Here is a 22704-nt window from a genome sequence, read left to right on the forward strand (position 1 = left end):
GGCTCTTTTGCTCCGTTGTTGTGTGACTTTTGTGACGCAGCGGCAGAACAAAAGAGGCGCCATGGTGCGGCGTATATTAACAACGTGACGCATGTGGGAGATGCATCACGTTGTAAAGCCCTGCGCCATCAGGGGGTGTTCCGGCGCAAGGGAGGGCGTTCCTGCGCAGGAACGCATCCTAAAAGTGGCTGAGGGAAAACTACAAGATTTCAATCAGTCACTTTTAGGACTATGATGCGTGACTCAAACCCTGCGCCTGCTTGAAGCAGACGTGCGGCTTGACGCAGCATTGGGGAGATAGGGCACCACAGAGCATTGCTGGAGCTACGCCATCGTTGCGATGCAACTCCAGCAATGCGCCGCCTTTACGGCACAGATGGGTAACGCTTCGGTGACGTTTTGGGCCCATGGTGCGCCGCATTGTAAATACAGCGCACCATGGGTGGTGGTGGCGTGGCGCACAATTACTGGCGCATCCCTGCTACTTTGCAGGGATGCGCCGGTAATTAACAATCTGACCCTTAGTGTCTAGCATTACGCAGTTCTTTAAACTACACTCATACATAATTTCTCAGGCCAATGAAATGAACACAAAATCGAAAACAAATAAGCATAGTAGCAACGCTACAGAGAAGGAGAGCAGTGCACCTGAAATGCACAGAAGATTTTGAAATATAATTTACCTACAATGTAATCAGCAGAATTATTGCAGGAGAAAACAGAGTAGTGAAGAAATAGCTACTACTACTCACCAAGCCCGGGGATCTCGAGGCCGAGCAGGTCGATCAAGTCGTGTTCCCGGTCCAGGAGATCCGTCCAACGGTGGGTGGCCTGGTTGTAGGTGCGCCGGACCAGAGAGTGTTGATACATGGCCCGGCACACCTTCTCCCACCGCTTCCGGTGCTCCCGGATCCCGTAGCCGCTAGCGATCTTGGGCCTGCCATGATGGTCCTGGGGAGGCGGCGCTGGACATAAAAGACTAGTGCGGCCACCTCCTCCGCGCTAAAGATCTCCCGGGCTGTGACTGTCTCCCCCCTCAAAAGACCGCACGGGAGCCGGGCACGGGGTGCGGGACCCTTCCCCTTCTCAGGGTGCTTCCCGGCTCCCTTTACCATGGTCTGGGCAGAAAGGAAGGTAAATAATAAAGAAGAAATAGAATAGGGAAGAAGAAAAGAAAAGAGTTTAAAAAAGTAGTTTAAAATTAACCAAAAGTAGCAGAAAACACAAAAATATAGAGCTAGAAAAATAGAGGGATAGATAATAAGTAAAATAGATTAAAAAAAACTTCAAACAAGCAAAGGATGGCAGAGATTGAGAGAGGATACTGAAAGCATGCCCAGAACCATAGCAATAAATGAAAAACAAGATGGCCGCGCCCGTTCACGACCGCCTGGGTAAGTTCGCGCAAGATTTTCCTCGTGATCACACGCAAACTTGTACTAGCGAGCCGCACACTTTGCGAGATTACACATAGCGCCCGGAAATGGAAATACGTCCCGCAAACAAAATGGCCGCGCCCGTGAACGACCGTGAGGGTAACTTCTTGCCGTTGCGCTACAAGCGGCTCGCTAAAACGCACAAAACCTTGCGAACTAACACGCCGCAAAAAACCAAAACGCATATTTGCACGAATTCGCGGCTTCCGAATTCGATCTCGCGCAAATTCGCATCCCGCGAAATTGCAGAAAAACGATTTTTGCTAAACTGAAAGCACTCAGCAGGTGCAAAAGTTCAACCTCATCATTAGTAACCATTCCCTGTAGTGCTTCCTGAGGGCCCCCTCAGGAGTTCAGTTGCCTACTTGCAACTATTCTATGACCCTGCTCTGACCCTCACAGCAGGCTCAGAGAATAGCTACAAGTAGACCACAAAGGTCCTGTGAAAAAAATTGCACTGCAACAGAAAGCAATTACAGATAAAGAAGCAGGTGCCAGACTCAGTGACACATTAATCAACCCCAAATTAATTCATTTCAGTTGAAGCAGGGCATGTGTGCTGCCTTTTCCCCCATAATCTACAGTGATGAACCAGAGGGTGGCATGGGTGAACCAGAGGGTGGCAGTGGTGAAACAGAGGGTGCTGTGATGAACAAGACGTAGAAACAACATAGTCGGGACCGTTGCGACCCGACAAGTAAGTTTGCGTTTGCGAACTGGTACAAAACCCTCGCGAACTGGCAGAAACCCTTGCGAACACAAAAAAAAAAAAATCCGCAAATTCGCGAGAGTTCGCGGATTTTGCGAATTCGTGTATACGCAAATTCGCAAACAGTAAATTTGCTAAATTCGCCCATGCTTAGTTTAGGGATAGGTATGGGTTTTGGGGTACAGGGGTATTTTTTAGGGTTCAGGGCTAGGTTTGGGTTTTGGGGTACAGGGGTATTTTAGGGTTCAGGGCTAGGTTTGGGTTTGGGGTACAGGAGTATTTGAGGGTTCAGGGGTAGGTTTGGGTTTTGGGGTACAGGGGTATTTTTAGGGTTCAGGGCTAGGTTTGGGTTTTGGGGTACAGGGTTTTTTTAGGGTTCAGGGGTAGGTTTGGGTTTTGGGGTGCTGGGATATTTTTATGGTTCAGGACTAGGTTTGGGTTTTGGGGTACAGGGGTATATTAGGGTTCAGGGGTAGGTTTGGGTCTTGGGGTAAAGGGGTATTTTTAGGGTTCAGGGGTAGGTTTGGGTTTTGAGGTACAGGGTTATTTATAGGGTTCAGGGCTAGGTTTGGGTTTTGGGGTACAGGGTATATTTATAGGGTTAAGATGGGTTAGTGTTTAAGGGTGTTGGGGTATTTTAAAGAGTACGGGTGGGTTATGATTATGGGGTGCAGGGGTATTTAAAGGGAGCAGGGTGGACACCCGGAGCAGGAATGTACAGAACCTGGGAAGAAAAAACAATGAAATATTGGACACAACACTCACTTTTTCCGTAATCCCGCGCCCCGCACACGCCCACAGCACACGATATGAGACATGGCATGAAGGGCGCAACTTTCTTTCCGCATACCATCACTTCGCATACTTTCATTACGAAAGTACCATGACTCTGCAATGCCATTATAACGCATGGCATTACATTTGATATGCTTTTACCACGCATACATTTACAACGAAATTCGTTGTAAATGCATGAATGGTAAAAGCATGTTTTTTGAAATGTTTGGATAGGGTAAGTATGGGTATAAGGCTATATGTTTTGGGGTACTGAGGTATATGTTTTGGGGTGTTTGGGTATTTTCAGGGTTCAGATATAGTTTTGGGTTATGTTGGGCGGGGTAGTTTTAGGGTTTAGGGATTGGTATGGGTTTTGGGGTACAGGGGTATTTTTAGGGTTCAGTGCTAGGTTTGGGTTTTGGGGTATAGGGGTATTTTTAGGGTTCAGGGGTAGGTTTGGGTTTTGGGGTACAGGGGTATTTTTAGGTTTCAGGGCTAGGTTTGGGTTTTGGGGTACAGGGGTATTTTAGGGTTCAGGGGTAGGTTTGGGTTTTAGGGTTATTTTTATGGTTCAGGGCTAGGTTTGGGGTTTTGGGGTAAAGGGGTATTTTTAGGGTTCAGGGGTAGGTTTGGGTTTTGGGGTACAGGGGTATTTTAAGGGTTCAGGGCTAGGTTTGGGTTTTGGGGTACAGGGGTATTTTAGGGTTCAGGAGTAGGTTTGGGTTTTGGGGGACAGGGGTATTTTTAGGGTTTAGGGATAGGTTAGGGTTTTGAGGTACAGGGTATATTTATAGGATTAAGATGGGTTAGTTAGTGTTTAAGGGTGTTGGGGTATTTTAAGGAGTAAGGGTGGGTTATGATTATGGGGTGCAGGGGTATTTAAAGGGAGCAGGGTGGACACCCGGAGATGGAATGTACAGAACCTGGGAAGAAAAAACAATGAAATATTGGGCACAACGCTCACTTTTTTTCTCCGTAATCCCACACACGCCCACGCCCCCAGTACACACCCACAGAACACGATATGAGCAATGGCATGAAGGGCGGAATGTACCACATGCCCCCAGTGTTTGTCATGCCCCCAGCACACGCCCACAGCACAACGCAGACACGCCCACAAGGGACTACTTTGCTGGCACGGTTCTTTTACCTTTTAAATGTATATGGTGGGCGTCTGCATAGCCTATGTCCTTCTGCTGCAACTGCCCTTTCCAACGCTGTATTGGGTTTTGTGATTGGTGCTGTGGTTCCTGAGATTACCCGCCTCAAAGGCTTGGGCTCTCTCTTTATTATATTAGTATAGATAGTATGGATGTAAATTATAGGCTTATGGTCTGTGACCAGTTCAAACCTCCTTCCCCAAATATACGTCCTGAACTTTTGTACCGCCCAGGAGCAAGCTTACGCTTCTCGCTCGATAGTACTGTACTTTGTTTCAAAGGATTTAAGAGACCTAGAAGCGAAAGCCACCGTCTGTTCGCGTCCATTCCCCCATTGTGTAAGCACAGCCCCAAGTCCAGACATACTTGCGTCAACTGTAATGATTGAAACACAATCTTCCCTAAAAGCGTGAAGAGCTTTAGCAGACACAATCATCTTTTTCACATCTTCGAAGACCTTATCCAAATCCTGAGACCAAACAAAACTACAACCTTTTCTTAACAGAATGCGTAGGGGTTCGACTAATTGTGAAAAAGAAGGCACGAACCTAGCATAGTATTTGGCCAAACCAAGGAAAGACCGAAGGGAATCCTTATCAGTAGGATGTTTGGCATCCTCAATTGCTCGGATCACAGAAAACTTAGGTTTAATTCCCTCATGAGAAACCGTGTGCCCCAAATATTTTAGTTCGCTAACTGCAAACTTACACTTGTCACTACGGACAGTCATATTCCTAGCCATCAAAATTGTGAGAACCTGTTTTAAAATTGAATTATGCTCATCTAAGGACTTTGCAAAAATTAAGATATCATCAAGATATGCCTGAACTCCTCTAACCTCATGAAAAAGAAAATCCATAAGTTTCTGAAAAACGCTTCCTGAAGACTCCAAACCAAACGGAAGACGTAAAAACTTATAAGCCCCAAACGGAGTAATGAAAGTTGTCAATTCCTGAGACTCTTTTGATAAAGGGACTTGATGATAAGCCGATTTTAAGTCAATCAGCGAAAACCATTTGGCTCCCCCCAGATTTGCGAGATGTATCTTCGGCAGAGGATGGCAATCTATGATGATATTTTTGTTTAAAGCGCGCAAGTACGCGCAAAGCCTAATTTCGCCGGATTTTTTGCGTGCGACCACAATGGGGGCCACCCACTGGGAAGAGTCAACAGGTTCTATGATCCCCTGGGCGCGTAATTCTTTAAGTGATTTCTCTAGATCTCCACTTACACTTAGTGGAACGGATCGTACTCTATGTGTAATGGGTTGAGCACCTGGAACTAATCTAATCTTATGCTCAAAACCTTTCACTGTGCCAACATTACCGCTAAATACAGGTTTGAATTCGTCCAAAATCTGTTTTAAAGGAACAGAAACAGAACCAGAGGGGTCACAATCCATACTAGATACAGGTAGATCCCTGACCTTAATAGGTTTCTCATCCCCAGGAACTAGGTATAGACCCAAGCGAGCGAGATCCTTCCACCCAACAATATTTTTCCCTTTTTCTGCAACATATATTTTTGTCATGGTTTCTCTACCTAGGCATTGCACTAAACCTGTAAAATATCCTAACATGTTGATATCTTTTTCACCAAAGGCTTTTGGGTTTATGTCAGAATCTAATAAGTCAACCTTTCTTTTCCACAAATCGTAAAATGTTGAATCTCTCAAAATGGTAAACGGAGATCCAGAATCTGCCATCACCTGTAAAGGAACACCGGCAATTATTGCAGAACACAAAGGACCCTTAATATCGTTGATTTGACCATCACAATCTAAGGTAACAACAATGTTGGTAATAGAATTACTGCAATATTCCACTTCTGAATCAACACAATTTACATTAGGTGGTTTTCTCACATTCCTACAAACCCCTTGAAAATGCCCCACCTTTTTACAAATTACGCAACGTCTGTTAATAGCAGGACATCCTTGAAAATTCCCAATGTGGGATTTAGAGCCACATCTATAACAAAACAAATTCATTTTTTTCTGAGGAAATTTCACATTTTTGTTCTTATAACTTACTGCACAAATAGGACTGTCATGGTAACAATCAATGGTGTTGATCAGATTAATTCCGCCCTTAGCAGCATCAGACATCACTTTGCTAGTAAGGGTAGAACGCTCAATACTTAAAGAAAGATCTATAACTTCAGTTAAAGAAGGGTTCTTGCAACTAAGAATTCTTTCTTTGATTTTTCTAGAAGAACAATTAAAAACAAATTGATCCCTGATATAATTGTCAGATAAAGGACCAAAGTCACAAGTTGTTGCTAAAACCCTAAGAGCAGAAATATATTCTTCTACTTTTTCCTCATCTTTGTTTCCTAGCGTAGAAATGATGACGTTCCAACATAATGTTTGGTTCTTCTGCGAATTGTTTTTTTGAGCGAGCACACCTTAAAGATAAACGTTCCATTGCTGATCTCCAGACTGAGAAGCAGGAGGAGGAATGGGTGTAACACTTTTGAAAATCCTTTGTGCCGCTTGTCCAAGACAACCAAAAAGAATGGCGAATTTACGTTCAGGTGAGTAAGCTGCAGCGTCTATTGCGACCAGGTGATTTTCAAAAAGAGCAAACTACTCCTTCCAAATAATATCAGGACTCCCAGGTTTGCTTAAGAAAGGAGGTGGTTGGGTAATTTGTTGCAACTGTAAATTAGCCATAACTAGACAATATCAAGTTGTTATGAAATATTTAAAAACGAATCTAGCTAAATGCTAATACAAACATGCTACTTAAAATAAATATTAAATGCTATATTAAACCTTCATGCAATGTCGAAGTTTTTAAACACTATAACTAAATAAATTGTAAATCGCTCAAAGTATCAAGCGTGCGTATCGCTGTAGACACGCAGAACATCAAAGCAGAAATAAAATGCAAGCGTGCGTGTCGCTGTATAAATGTGCCAGGAAAAGCGTTGTTGTAGATACGCTCCTCGACAAAATATTAATTAAATAGGAGCGTGCGTATCTCTGTAGCGATGCGCTAATAATGCGTGCGCATCGCAGTAACCATACCAAATAATGAACAGAAGTGACATCGGTATGTGCTATCCAAGTGTAGACTCTTTTTTTTTAAAAGCGTGCGCGTCGCTGTAGCAACGCGCTAATACTCCAAATAACTTCAAAGTCTAAGAAAGCGTACGCGTCGCTGAGGCAACGCGCCAATGCCAAACCACACGGCAGGTTCCGGATATATGCCAGTCAAAGCACTCCAGCCAATGAAGATGGTAGAATATGTGATCAAACCGGTCACTAGCAAAACAGAGTCACAAGCATTAGAATTTAATCTTCCAATGGGAGCCACAAGCTGACTTCAATGGCCAATCATTCAACAGGTTAAAAATGGCCAATCACAAAGAAGTCGAAATGACGAGGTAATTGGCCAAAAAGTCAAGCAATCACGCTCTATAATACATTCCTCACGTACCTCTTTGAAACAATATTGGAATCGATAGTCCTACTGGGATACTCTGTCTCTTGAGATGGACTGGATAATGATGAAGGTACGATGGAGTTAAATTGTAGAAAAATTGTTAAAATCCTTTGCATGGGTGTGGGTGGAGTCTCCCGATCGTCACCAAATGTCGCAAGAGGAATAATCCACAAGAGAAGGTGATATTTAAGATGAAGTTTATTACATATCAAACTCCACCCCAGCGCGATGCATCCAGACAGTGAAGAGCCCAACGGTGACTGAGAAACGTTAAGGCTATTCCACTGAACGGACACGACGCACGGGGACATTGTATTTAAACATCAACAAACATAACATGCAGGGCATCGCGCGGCGCGCCACGCGAAGCTAGGAAGCACCGCGTGGCACCTCGCACAATCAACAATAAGCACGCCACTACACAGACGACACACAGTTAAGGAGCGTTACCTGAAAAGAGAAAAATAAATATCTCTTGAATGTAAAAAATAGTGTCAAGCTTATCAAGCTAAAAGGAACAAGAGATGAAACAAGTACTGTTAATAAAAAGTACAGTAATAAACTGTAACAAAAACAGCATTTAATCATTGTAAGACCACCAATGGGTGAGATGGGAGGGATAATGTCAGTCTCTGTGTCTTTAATGAAATCCAGATTCTCTAGTCATGTTAATATGAGATTCGCAATTTCATTACAAGAACAGAGGCTACATTATGCATGTTGGTAGCTTTGTAAAACAACATCAGACATATGTTCAATAGGCTTGCAATAAGGACGTGCAAAGGTGCTAGCATTTGACCAATCAGCAGCTTTGAGAATGTCGTCCAACTTACCTCTAGACCAGAGAGATTTACTGGCCATAGCACCCCTATAAGGGAGTGAGTTTGAAATTTCTTTGTCAATACCTGCTAAACTCATAACAGTCTTAACCCATCTAGCAATAGAAGTCGAGGTTATGCCTTTGTGGGGTTTAAAAAAGGATATAAATAATTGGTTAACATCCTGAGGGAGAAGAGAAAACATTCTGCAATCATAGTCTCTCATGCAGTCCCCAACGCACAGTTTTGGACATAAATCAAAACGTGGGTAAAAGATTGAATCAGACATAGTTACATAGTCTTTGTTCTTCTATAAATCTCAAATTTGACTCCGAACATGTTAAAAGATCTATTTGTATTCTCCAGGGCTTTGACATCAGAGACCCTTCTGCATGAGATTAGGCATAGTAGAGTAGCCAGCGTAGTGGGAAGTTTTTTTTTTATTGAGGAGAGTATTAACAGGCCAGTTATTGAAAAGTTCAAGGATTAGTTTGACATCCCAAAGACTTTCATATTTAGGTTTAGGAGGTCTTCTTAAATGAATGCTTTTCATCACTCTACAAACTATGACATTTTTACCTACCTTTTTACCGTTAACAAGGACATGACCAGCAGAAATAGCCTATCTATAGCAATTGATAGTTCTATAGCTAAGGCCTTTATCAAATTGTTTAACAAGGAAGTTAACTATGTCAATAATAGGTGCTTCCAATGAATCCAGGTTCCTTTCCAGGCACCAACGTACCCAGATTATCCATATGTTGTTATATCTGTAGTGAGTGCCTGGAGCCCAAGACTCTCTGAGGAGAGTTGCAATCATCGCCGAAAGTCCTGAGATTTCATTGGATCTCCTGACATTCTTGAGGCAAGAAGTGTTAAACTCCTGTTCTGAATTAGGGGGTGAACTCCTCCGTCTACGTCTGCAAGAAGATTCTCTAGGGTAGGAATTAAGAAGGGGGGGTTGCAAGCTAGTTCTAGAGTGGTGGGGAACCATGCTTGAGATGGCCAAAAGGGAGTTATTAGGACAAGGAAGCACTGATCCGTCTCACTATCTGAAGTACTCTCTGAATCATGGCAAAGGGAGGAAATGCATACACCTTGCCCATAGTTGAGGGGAGGGGGAAAGATGGCTTGGATGGAGGAGGAGAGGAGACTGAGAAGCCTGCTAGCTCTCTTAGAGATAAGTCTTGTTGTTTCAAGACGTGTCTTATTTCCTTCCTGATTTTGGTAATCTTTTTTGAAGGTAGTAAAAGGAGACATTTCAATGTGTCTACTGTGAAACCTAGGAACTTTAGAGATCTGGAAGGGGACATAATTGATTTATCTTTGTTTATGATTAATCCTAAACTTTCTAGGAGATCCATCACAGTCTTCAGGTCTTTGGCTAGTTGTGAAAGATCTTGAGACATTATAAGAATGTAGTCTAAGTAAATTATTAAACGAATGCCCCGTATTCTTAGAGATGAGGCAACAGCTCTCATGGCCTTGGTGAAGCATCAAGGGGCAGAGGAGTGTCCGAAGAGGAGAGCCTGAAATTGGTAAAAGTGATTTTTCCAGACAAATTGAAGAAAGGGTTGGCGGGATTTGGCCATAGGAATGGTGAAGTAAGCATCCTTTAGGTCTAGTTTGACTAGCCAGTTTCCCTCTAGAGGTAAATCCCTCAAGAGATGGATGCCCGCCATCTTGAAGCGTCTGTAAACGAAATATCTGTTTAGTTCTCTTAAGTTTGTCAATCTTTTTTACAAGAAAGAGTGTGCTTAAAGTTTCTAATGGGACCTTTATTATGTCTCCTTTCTGAAGCATAGAGGAGATCTCCTCCTCTATTATTTTTTGTTGCTCTGGAGAGAGAAGCATGTCTCTTGGGACAGAAGTTTGTAAAGGTATGTGAGTCAAATCTATCATAAATCCATTGACAGTGTTTAGAACCAAGGATCTTGAGTGATCAATCTCCAATTGTGAAGGAAGTATTTGAGTCTACCACCTACTTTTTGAGGAAAAGAAAGAGAAGGGAGAGGGGAGAGAGTTCTCACTTGCAAGGTTGTTTAAGATGAAGGTTCCACGGGATGTAAGTCCTCTGATGCATTGGCCTCTAATTGTCTGGGGGTAGAATTCAGGCACATTGTACTGCTGATAAGAATGGTGTTGAGAGGAGTGCCGTTGATGTGGCTGTCTTCTGCAGAATCTAGGATTCTGGCTAATGGTCCCGGTATGTCAAGAAGACGGTCTTGGCACCCTTTCAGGGATTTTCCCATCCTTAATGAGGTTAGTGTCAAGAGGGGTGTGAGAGATGTGACACTTTTCAGCCAAATCTAAAATCCTGGTGAGGGGCCCCCGGATGTCGAGGAGGCGATCCTGGCAGCCCTTAAGGGATCTCTCTAGACCTTTCCTTGGGTCTTTGCCCAGTTTAAATAGGAATTTGATTAGGTCAGGGTCAAGGTTGGGGGTTTGGCAGACCTTATCTTGAATGGAAGGTCTAGGGCATTCAGATTTAAGCGTGCTCAGAGTCTCCCTTTTGAGTGAATTCCTGAGCATCTTTTGATAAATTGGGCAACATGGTCTTGAGGAAACCATTTAGAGCTATTGGGATGGGAAATGTTGAGTGGGGAGAACATTTCCTTGCCCAAGGGGTTAAGGATAGTATTTTTAGAGGAGGAGGGAGAGTCAACCTCAAGTTGGTTGCTGAAATCGAGGTCTTCATCATCCAAATCGAGGACAAATTCATCGTAGGGGTTCTGGAAAGTCTCCTCCTCCTCCAAGTCAGTATCTGCATCGTTCTGAGCACTATTGTAGTTTGTGCCGCTAGGGACACCCATCAAATATGTGCCGCGAGGGACACCAGTCAATTTTGTGCCGCGATGGGATACCCATCAAAGTCGTGCCACGAGGGACACCAGTAATGTTTGAGGTGCGAGGATCTCCTACAATGTCCAAGGTGATAAGACCTCCCAAGTCAGTTGAGGTGCTAGGACTTCCCATAGTGCTTCTAGAAAGATGCCGCCGGATAAATTGTGCCGCTAAGGACACCCAGATAAGTTGTGCCACTAAGGACACCCAGATAAGTTGTGCCGCTAGGGACACTTTGGGAGTTTGAGGTGCGAGGACTTCCATTAGAAGTTGAGGTGCTAAGACCTCCCTGAATTGATGAGGTGCTTGGACCTCCTATATTGCTCTTTTCAATGTTTTTACTTTTCTCAAGTCTTTTACCCCTTAATTCAGTGATCTTGTCAGAGTAGAGGTTTGGAATTTCTGAGATTTCGTCCTCATCAGAGAGTGACCTTTTAAAGGACATGATCTGACTTAAGGTCTCAAGCATGCAGGACCTCGATTCCTTATGAAGGATTTTTTGCAGGGCTTCGTTGTCTATGTTAGGAGTAGGGGCAGAAGCCTGGTCTGAGTCCGAGTCAGACATGGTATATAGAAAATGTTAACTTGTAAAAAGTTGTAAAGCCCTTTAATGAAAGATAATTAGGGAGGATTTCCCTTAATAATAGTGGCAAGGTTTATAGATTAAGGAATTCACAAGAATAATTCCTCTCTTATTATGATTAATTTTGTTGTAGAATGTTGAAACAGCTAGTTAAATGAGGATTTCCTGCTAAAACCCCCCTTTTTTTAAGAATAAGTTTGTAAAACAATAACAAATTGCGGATGAAATCCGAAATAATAAAAGGTAGCGATGCAGAGCCGCGTTGGAGTGCGCGGCCTGCATCGGTGGAAAGAGGTGAAAAACAGGAGTCAAACGAAGACATAAGGTAAGCTCATTATGGCATGAGGAAGTAGAACAAGGATGAAATTGAAGAATAATTGTTTACACAAAAAACAAAATATTAAGGTTCGATTAAACATCTAAAAATCTTCAAATATATACAAACATTAGAAATAGTACATAAGCTGAAAGGAAAGGCAGGTTAATCTGATCAGTCACGCAAGGATGGGACTAGGGAAGGGGTGTAGGGAAATCTCTGTAAATTGGAGATCGGTATAGAGACAGTAGGAAGGGGGATGGGGTTAAGCCACACAGAAGTGAACTTCAAAATAGAGATAAAAATGAATAATGGTAATGAAGGAAAATGAACTTATCTGCTTGGAGCCGCATTTAAAAGAGGCAGATTTTGATGGCTCATGCCTTTCATGTGTTGCTATTGTTCTATTCTGGAACCTTTTAATATTGTGATGTAAGCGGCTGCTTGGACTGCATTAAAGGAATAATGCATAATGTGGCCTCCGTTCTTGGAATGAAATCATGTAAACTGTCCTTGTTTTCCAAGGGAAAATACTCTAGTACAGGAGTAGCAGTGAAGAGGGTTCCATGTTCTGCTAAGTGTCAAAGACCATGTGTTAGAAGCTGTGATTTGCAAGAAAGATCAGATGTTGGAGGAGAATATTCTCCACCTTGATCCCACTCTGAGACAAAACACTCTGGCATGGAATAGTGTTTTGCTGGAAATAAAGAGAAACACATGAATGCTAAAGGAACAGTGGCTTCCATCAGTGTTCAATTTTCTTTGGATTATCATGGCAGGAATTTGTCTTTTCACGGGTCAGGTCTATAAATGTGTTCTAGATGGCTTTGGGTGATGGAGAGGGATTATGTTCAACGTTTGACCTCAGAGGTTTCAGGGGTGCAACTGTTCAGCCGGACCATATGGGTAGGGGACATGTCTCCTCTGGGAAATGTGATGGGGCGATAGCATTGTCTGACAACTTCGAGTGTTGTATTTCTGATGCTGTCCCTCTCCTTTAACCTCTTCATCAGCCTTCTTGTTCCTTCTGGGACCGTATGTGTATCATTATTTTTAAAACATTGTTTCTTGTATTTTTGGCAAACGTGGTCAAGCCATTGGGGGCCTGTGTATTCTATTTGGTGTATACTTGCAGTGTATTTTCTGCTTAGCACACACATTTTAAAAAGCTGTAGTTTGAAATTCTGTTTAAACTGCCAGTTCGCCATTCGGTTGATTCAGCCTTCTGCGGGTTGCTTCCTGACCTTAATGTGCCTGTTGTCTTCAGTTAGATGTTTGGAATCCAAAATACACATTTTATTCTAAACGTTTCAGTCAACCAAGTGCCTCTGTTGATAGCAGATTACTTTTTTACAAAAGTGGTTCAACATTCTCCCTGGAAGCGAGTCCACAAACGGAGTGTGTGCTGAAAAACAACCTTTGTGAAAGCAGAGTAACCTTTTGTGTTGAGCTAAATGACCCAGTGGTATACCATCTGTGTGTGTTTTAGTGGGCATCTTCTGACATTAACTTTGGGCAGATGCTATTGCAGAGATCTATAGTCATGTGTTCTCTCTCAACACTGTGTATGACAATCTTCAAATAATTAGAAAAAAGTATGAAATAAATAAGCTTGTATCAGTCTTAACCATGCTAACTGTTGTGATTTACGTTCATTTATTTTTGCTCACAATCCTCAAGAGCCTTGCATGAGCCTAGGAAGTCAGTTCTTTCCCTACCACTAAAAGATAAATCCATCAGAAACTGCTAGCACCATACAGACTTGTTTTGGTCTTGTTTAGCCTCATCATTGGGGTGCAGCTTAAGTTTCTCAGGTTTGCTGAGCTGCAGGAACCACATGTCTTCATACCCATGCCCGGTGTGGTGTTTTACTGAGAAAACGGACATTGATTCATCTTAACTATAGGCAGTATTCCATTTCACTGTGCCACTGCAGAGAAAGACCAATTTTGTGCAAATTGCTCTGGACCGCCTAGAAAGGAAAAAGGGAATCCCCATCTGAACTGCAGGGCCCTTTCAACTCAAAACTTTTAGTACATTATTTTCTTGTCTTTTTTTAAGTAATCCACTGTTGTAATCTTTGTGTATGTTACAATATCCCTTTGGGTTGATATTAAAAATTTAAAATAGAAGGATTACATTAATTTTGGATTCATTTTAGACATAGTTTGCATTTAACTGTGCCCCTAAAAAAGGTGGTGTTCTGAAAAATAGGGGATGTCTGTGTTGACTGATGTCTATGTTCTTCTTTTATTAGTGTGGTAGCTTATTCTGCAATCATGGGAGCGCTCATGGCAAGTGGGAAAGAAGTGGCAGGAAAAATTCCGAAGGGAAAGGTATGTTTGTATCAAAAATATTATGTTCATTGGTAATTTTATTTGTCCTTATTGGATTTTTATGTATAGTTGAATTGTTGCATGATCAGGAGAACCAATTTGTAGGCTTTTATTACATTTCATTTTCATATAGTAAAAGACGCAGCAGGTATGTAAGCACTTTGACCTTTTAATAGACAGTTGGCAAATCTTTATTGTAATTGAGACACTGAACCATAAATCATCGGTCAGTCAGAGTAACTACCTTGAATTTTGTGAGGAGATGAAGACGTGGTTCTGGACTTCATTTGGGCCACACAGCCCTAATTTGCAAGAATTCGCAACCCCACTCGTTGCTCCTGGTCAAAAACACAGACCTTGTACCCTATTAAGACAAGTATTTGCAATGCAATCGGTCTCGCCTTTGGGATCTTATAAGTATTTAGCCATGCAGCACATTATGCTGGGAGCTGTAATATCTAATGCTGTTTAACATGGAGGCTTCAACACTAATAGGCACATTATCACATTATATAATGTAAAAGGACCCTCGAGAGTGAGATAAACAGACAGGAAGTGTATGGTGGTGGAAGAAAGAGGCATGAGATGGCATGGGCACTGCCCCTCTTGGAATTGTACCACCCTGGCATTCAGCAGTGCCTGCAGCAGGCTTCTAAGAATACATTTGGATCCCTACACATAACTTTTTCTATTTTTAAATCGAGCACTGTGCTGTTGTACTAAGTGCTGTTGAGTTGGCACACGTGGGAAGTGTTCGATTTTTGTCAGGAATTCTGTCTCGGGAGGTTCTGTTGTATGACTGTGAGAGTTGTGATCAGGTGGAGCAAGCTACTGTGGGGAGAGTGGTAGCCAGCCATGTGGCATATATGTGCCGAGTTTGACTTGTGTGACTAGAGATGTGTAAGTTGTGAGGCAGTGATACCAACAAGGTATATCTATGCAGCACTACATAGTTAATCAAGAGCAGAGATTTTTTTTATTTATACAGATGTCAGATATTAATATAATGCGCATACATTTAGCACATTAATAAACTTTGGGAACTATCGGACAAGCAAGAGCAAGGTGAAGTAAACAGCAGGGAGACTCCATGTTTTGCAGCTGCTGGTGATGCTCTGAGAGGAAGGGAGGGAGGAGGGAGCGTGCCGGTGCTGCAGACACAGCCCCCGGTGTTGCACAGGCTCATACTGACAGCGTACCTTCCGGGCACCTGTGCGAACATGCTGCCATCAGCTAAACCATGCTCAGTGCCAGCAACCAGACGAACGCTAATGTTGTGTTACCGGTAATTCTTCATTACCCCGGCTTGATGTTTTACATGCCTCTGTTGACAGTTTTTCTGTTGGCGTTTTGAACGCTGCTGTTCGTTGATCATTTATTTGAATAAAGTTTTGTACTTTTTGCATGGATCCCTGGTGTCCTGCGTTTTTTTTCTTCTAGGTACTCTGATTGTGAGTTCCTCACATAGTAAGGACTGGGAGCACCCATGAGGGGGTAATGTCTTGTTACTTACTAGTAATCTTCATTACCCCGATTAGGGTCCTCCCCATCCCAGTCCTCTTCCCTCCCTCCCGCTGTGTTTGTGTCTGGGTCTTGTTGATAACAGGCATGGCGGTGGGTGGGAGGGGTTTATGTAACCTTTAACCTTTTGGTTTTCTGGCGTTTGCTTGGCTGGGTGGAGACAGGACTGCCTCATGTAGTAAGGACTGGGACGGGGTGGACCCATGAGTGGGTCATGATGCTAGTGAGAAAGAACGTCTCCCCTGACACTTGTCCTTGTTGCTGAGTGGTAGGAAATTTGTGTCAGCCCGGTGATCCTACAACTTTCTCACACAAAAATGTGAGAAAAAATTGATTTTTTTTCAACAAAATTTGACGTTTGCAGGGGATTCTGGTAGGGAAATGTTTGGGGACCCACGCAAGCCATACCGTGTCTAGTTTTCAGAAATGTGTGGGTTTGGTAGGTTTCCCTAGATGACCGCTGAGTCTGGGGACAAAAACTCATGGGACCCACCCTTGCAAAACCAGTTTGTTTTGTAATAGGTAAGTTTGATGTCACCTCAATAGGTTTTGGATCCTTCCCTGTCGCGGGTACTTAACCCACCCACCCGAGTGAGGTACCATTTTCATCGGGAGACCTGGGGAAACGCTGGGTGGTAGGAAATTTGTGGATCCATTCAGATTCCAGAACTTTACCACACAGAAATCTGAGAAAAAAGTTATTTTTTTTAAGCTAAATTTGAGGTGTGCAAGGGATTCTGGATAGGGAAACGTTGGAGGAACCACGCAACCAATACCTTGCTGGACTCCCCCGGGTGTCTAGTTTTCAGAAATGTATGGGTTTGGTAGATTTCCCAAGATGGTCGCTGAGCCTGGGGCCAAAAACACAGGTGACTCCCCTTGCAAAACCAGGTTGTTTTGTGATAGGTCATTTTGATGTCTCCTCAATACGTTTTAGGCCCTTGCCCATCGCGGGTACTTGGGGCACCCACATGAGTGACGTGCCATTTTTATCAGGAGACCTGGGGGAACGCTGGGTGATAGGAAATTTAAGGATTTACGTAGATTCCAGAGCTATCCACTACAGAAATTGGAGGACAATGTGTGTGTTCTTTTTACAAAGTTTGAGGTTTGCAAGGGATTCTGGGTAACAGAACCTGGTGAGAGCCAGACAAGTCACTACATCCTGGATTCCCCTGGGTGTCTAGTTTTAAAAAATGTATAGGTTTTCTAGGTTTCTCTAGGTACCGGCAGAGCTAGGGTTCAAAATCTAAAGCTAGGCACTTTGCAAAAAAAGGGTCTGTTTTCACTGTGAAAATGTGGTGTGTCCACATTGCGTTTTGGGCCGTTTCCTGTCGCGGGCACTAGGCCTACCCACACTAGTGAGGTACCATTTTTCTCAAAAGACTTTGGGAAACACTGGGTGGGTGGAATTGTGTGGATCCACGCAGATTCCAGAACTTTCCACCACAAAAATGTGAGGAAATTTTGTTTTTTTGAGAAATGTTTAGGTTTGCAAGGGATTCTGGGTAACAGAACCTGGTGCGAGCTAGTCCAGTCACCCCATCCTGGATTCCCCTGGGTGTATAGGTTTAAAAAATGTATAGGTTTGCTAGGTTTACCTAGGTGCTGGCAGAGTTAGGGTTCAAAATCTACAGCTAGGCTCTTTGCAAAAAAAAGATGTGAAAATGTGGTGTGTCCACGTTGCGTTTTGGGCCATTTCCTGTTGCGGTCACAAGGCCTACCCACACAAGTGAGGTACCATTTTTCTCGGAAGACTTTGGGGACCGCGGGGTGGGTGGAATTTTGTGGATCCACGCAGAACTTTCACCACAGATATATGAGGAAAAGGTTTGTTTTTTTACAAGGTTTGAGGTTTGCAAGAGATTCTGGGTAACAGAACCTGGTGAGAGCCAAACAAGTCACCCCATCCTGGATTCCCCTGGGTGTCTTGTTTTAAAAAATGTATAGGTTTGCTATATTTACATAGGTGCCGGCTGCACTAGGGCCCAAAATCCACAGATAGGCACATCCTGAAAAAAGCCTTGCCTAGTGGGCTTTCTTTCTCCCTGGGGAGGGGGTTATTTGCCCGATATGCCCCTAAGGGGGGCAGAAAGACTGTGACTATTCTTTTGGCAGGGGGCATTGGGATGCCCATTCTGGGAAGCCCACCCCTACTAATAGAAAAGCCGGCATAATCGCTGGAGCCTAGTGGACTTTCTGACCCCCGGGGGGGGGGGGCAGATCAGGGGCTAATGCCCCCATCTGCCTCCTGGGGGGGGGGTTTGGGGGTTCAGAAAGGCTGTGGCATATTTTTTTGGAAGGGGTGGGGGCTAGGCATGCCCATTCTGGGCAGCCCCCACCCCGAACCTTGGAGGAAAAAAATCCCTGATGGCTAGTGGGCTTCCTGTCCCACCCCAGGGGGCAGATAAGGGGCTATTGCCCCATCTACCTCCCGGAGGGGGGGGCAGAAAGACTGTATCATTTGTTTTTTTGGGGGGGGGCTTGACATGCCCATTCTGGGCAGACCCCACCCCTACCTATATAAAAAAAAAATCCCTGCCACTTAGTGGGCTTTCGGCCCCCTCTTCCCGGGGGCAGATCAGAGGCTATTGCCCCCATCTTCCTCCTGAAGGGGCAGCAAGTCTTTAGTTTTCTTTGGGTGGTAGGGTGGGGGCATTTGCATGCCCATTCTGGGCATCCCCCACCTCAGGCCTATTAAAAAAGATTCCCTGGTGTCTAGGGTGCTTTCTGCCCCCCTGGGGGGCAGATTGGGGGCTACTGCCCCATCTGCCTCCAAGGGGGACCGAAAGACTGGAATGTTGTGGGGGGGAGGGGTGGGGTCATTGGCTAATTTACCTTTAAATTAATGGTAAAAAAATAACCCTGGCGTCTAGTGGGCTTACAGCTCCCTTGGAGGGATGACTGGGGGCTACTGCCCCCATGTGCACCCAGGGGGGCTGAAAGACTGTTATTGTGCAGGGGGCAGTGTCGTGTCCATATTGGGCAGCCCCCACCCCTTATTTACATAAATAAATAAATCACTGGTTTCTATTGGGCTTGCTGCACCCACCCCCTGGGGGGACAGATTAAGGGATACTCCCCCATCTGTCCCCCAGGGGGCTGAAAGATGAATTGTGTGGTGGGAGGGATGGGGCATTGGCATGCCCATCTTGGGCAGCCCTCACACCTAAATTAAACATTTTAAAAACCTGGTGTCCAGTGGGCTTTCTGCTCCCCAGTTTCAACGATCTTTATTAAGTATCTATATACACACACACATAAGCAGGGGCCAGGCGGAGTCGCGCTGCAAGTTCCAAAAGCCGGCAGGTGTTGCCTGAGGCATTAAAATCTCAAATCCTGCCTCTGAATTTAATGCCCCAGGCAGCACAGCAGCGGCCAATGTTGTTGCAGTGGGGCATTTACTACAATGTTATTCTAAAAATCTATAACTGCACAACTCTCGGATGTAGACAAAAGCGCCAATTCTTCGCATGCACTCGGAGGTCACTTGGGGGAAGCATTGCTATGTAAAGCCTGTACGAGGGCGGATCAGAGCAATTTCCTGGCACAAAACCACACCTGAGCGTAAATCCCTTGAGTGCCCAGAAAGGGCCGCAGAACTTGAGAAATCCTGCCCTCGCCGCCCTGTTTATCTAGCTGTTTTCCTGGCCTGGTATCTTGGCAAGCAGGGCTTCCCATTTCCCCTTCTAATTTCCCCGTCTGGCAACTAACGGGAGACGGCAACCGGGCGTAAGAAATGTAGGCTTGTGTGAGGTTTTTGGCTTGTCTGAGTTCAAGGTGCCATGCGCGCTGGGACCTTCCATACCGCAGCCAGCGGGCTGGCTAGGGCCGGAGGGGGCCTGACCCAGGCCAACCAGGGTTTAATGTGCGTCAGACTGGCAGAAACCAGACTGTAGGAACTCGCAGCAAACCACAACCCTACGCCAGCCACTGCCAACATGTCGTCTGCAAAAGACTGAGTGAACCTCAAATAGGCCAATCGAATGAAAGTTATTAGATTACATCATGCGACCAGGGACACCCTGACCTGGATATTCTTTCAACACCAGTGGACCCTGTAAGCCGCAGCCCTGGACGATAAACTGCATGAACTGGACTAAAGTTCTACACCACAGAGGTTTGGAGAAGGAAAAACTAGACTGCAGTGTCTATATAACTTTAAATAAAGTATTTACAATGCAATAGGACTCGCATTTATGCGAGACCTATTGCATTGCATCTCGGACAACTGGAGGGGGGTAGCACGGACAACGGGGGTGCCGGCAGGGGTGGGGGAAGAAGGTTTGAGAAGGCACTACAAAGTAGTGCTCACAGTCTAAATAACACATACCGTACTGTGAACACTTGAAGTAAAGGGGCCAGTAGCCATGGGAGGGTACAAATTACGACATGGCCATAATAAGGAAGGACTAACAAGGCTCATAATCAATAAGAAGGCAGCATTTATGAAAGACAATGACACAAGCCAAATAAAAACAGGGGCGGAGAGGGGGCAGAGCTTCCACGGAGCTTCCACTCCATACTCCATTACTGCATGCCTCACAGAGCGAGCATCACATGCGTGCTGCCGCTTTAGGCTCAACCTTAAAAAACACACATGCTGTATACATTCAGAGAATAACATCTGTTGTATTTTTGTTCATGTGCCTGTACCCTTGAGGGGGACTCTGAAGTACCCCCTAATGGCGGATGCAGCTACAGATTAACCCATCTTTGTTGTGGGGGTGCAGGTTGGCCCAGCACATACGCTGATACTACAGCCTGTCCCACAAAATATTTTAGTACGGGTTCCCAAAGTCATCCACTGGGACTGGAGTGTTTGACTGAGCTCCCCTATCCGTAAGAACATCTAGCACAACTCCCAATGGACACTAGTGCAGGGGGTAAGTCTCCTCAATAACTTGAGAAGCACCCAATTAGCACACCCCTCCAAGACTTTTTTGCCCATGTTCCTGCTTCTGTAATATGGTACAGGTTTTCTGTGATTTGTAAGCTACCATGCCCCATTGCAAATTAGGAAATGTCCTCTCACTTTTCTAATGGAAGCTTCTACTTACAGTTTCTTATCATTTTGATTATCTTCCGGCACCAGACTGATTCCGATACCTTCGATAGTTCTGCACCACTGGTAGTGGTGCTGGCTCCATCTTAGTGCTGCAAGAAACACAACAGTGATGTCTTTGGAGCTATAAAGAGCCCACCCCTGCACATCAAGAACAGTTCCATTTTTTCCATGTTCTTCAGTGTGGATCTCTCTAAAAATGTTTCCAGTTCAGTATTTGGGGAAAATGTCACCTCTCAAGCATTCAGGATTTAAGCCCTGTAGTGACTGCATCGGGTAAATGCCCATTTCTGGCCCTCATGAGTACTGCCTTTGCTGATTGGATTGAGGCATGACTCCGGTTGTGTCATCTGTTCTGCCTCATGCACCCCAAAGCTGTTAAAGATCGCAGGGTAAAACCTTTTATGGCCCATTCCCACAACGACCATCAGCTCCAGATAGAGATTTCCTTTTCGGTGTCATTCCATGCCTTCTTTAAAGTTCCACCAAGGCAAAACAGAAGCAATGTAAAACAAAGAGGAAGAACGCTAGGGATTCCCCTCATTGTTGGTTAAGATCTCAATGTAAGTCCCCTTGAGTTACTCCACCTCTATCAGAGTCGTCCTCTGAGCCGGGTTAATTGACATCACTCTGCCCAAATTTCTACCTGTTGTGCCATGGCAGACACAAGTTCCAGGGCACTTGTTTATGCCTCCACCCAAGATGCCATTCATGGCACCACTGCCAGCTTACTAAGAGTTTCCGGCACCCCGGGCTGACCCATCTCTTTTTGTCCATGCAATGATGGAGATGTTCTGGCATGCATCCGCCTCCTCTGGTGCGTCTCCGAGCCTCATTGGACCATTTGGGTTGTGCTAGAGGTTCTGCTTGTGGGTTCTCCTGTCATATGGCTCCTATGAATTAAGTAGAACTGTGTATTCAGATAACGTAAACGGCAGAATATAGGAACTGAGGCCATACATAAGAGTGTGATGGCCCAATTCCTAGCTAGCTCACAGTGCCCCATCTGAACCCCTAACCTTCCAGGGTACCAGATGGTATCTGCAACCTCAGAACATGACCACTCAAGTTCCCCAAAGAAATCGTGGAAATAGATCTACCCTTTTGTCATTACTCAGGCATGCCCAAGGGAGACACAAGAAAGATACAAATTGGCAATTGTATTCTTGTGTAAAAAGTCTGAGCTGCAATTATTTTTAGGTAGATACCCAGCATTGTAACCAGCAATACAAGAGTGGTGATAATGATAAACAGTTCAACCATTATAACATTAAAATGTGATTCTATTCATACTCCTACCTAATACTATCTACACTATTGAGAGCATATTAGGAGTTCCCTCTGCCATATCTCTCGGGACAACCAAACTCTCAATACCTGTGTATGATGCATCAGAAGTCGATCTGGTGTACTTCAGGCTACTGTCCTTTGCAGGATGAAGGTTAGAGTCATCGCGGCTGCACCTCGGTCACAAGCACGTCTTTCCAGGATATTCATCAGATGTGCTCCTCTGCTGAATTTGTCTCAGAGGCGGTTTATATAAATATAGCACTGTTCTAGTTGCACTGTCTCAGGTGCGGCGCTGATGTGATTATTTGTCTTCGGACTCAGAGCTGTCTCCAACCAGACAACCAAATGCAAGGGCATTGCGTTCAATGTCCCTTAGCATCAAACAGAGTGTACAAGTGAC

General features: G+C 44.4%; 1 protein-coding gene across 2 annotated transcripts in view; it reads left to right on the forward strand.

The window, feature by feature from the left end:
• The window catches only part of TTC13 (tetratricopeptide repeat domain 13), a 1386998-nt gene that overhangs the window by 1138569 nt on the left and 225725 nt on the right, over positions 1-22704 (forward strand). For both annotated transcript variants that reach the window (XM_086927141.1, XM_086927142.1), the window contains exon 21: positions 14350-14428. In XM_086927141.1, coding sequence (XP_086783267.1) covers positions 14350-14428 — 79 coding nt within the window. The remainder of the gene's footprint in view (positions 1-14349; positions 14429-22704) is intronic.

The sequence above is a fragment of the Lissotriton vulgaris genome, chromosome 6 (genome assembly GCF_964263255.1).
Source record: "Lissotriton vulgaris chromosome 6, aLisVul1.2, whole genome shotgun sequence".
NCBI lineage: Eukaryota > Metazoa > Chordata > Amphibia > Caudata > Salamandridae > Lissotriton > Lissotriton vulgaris.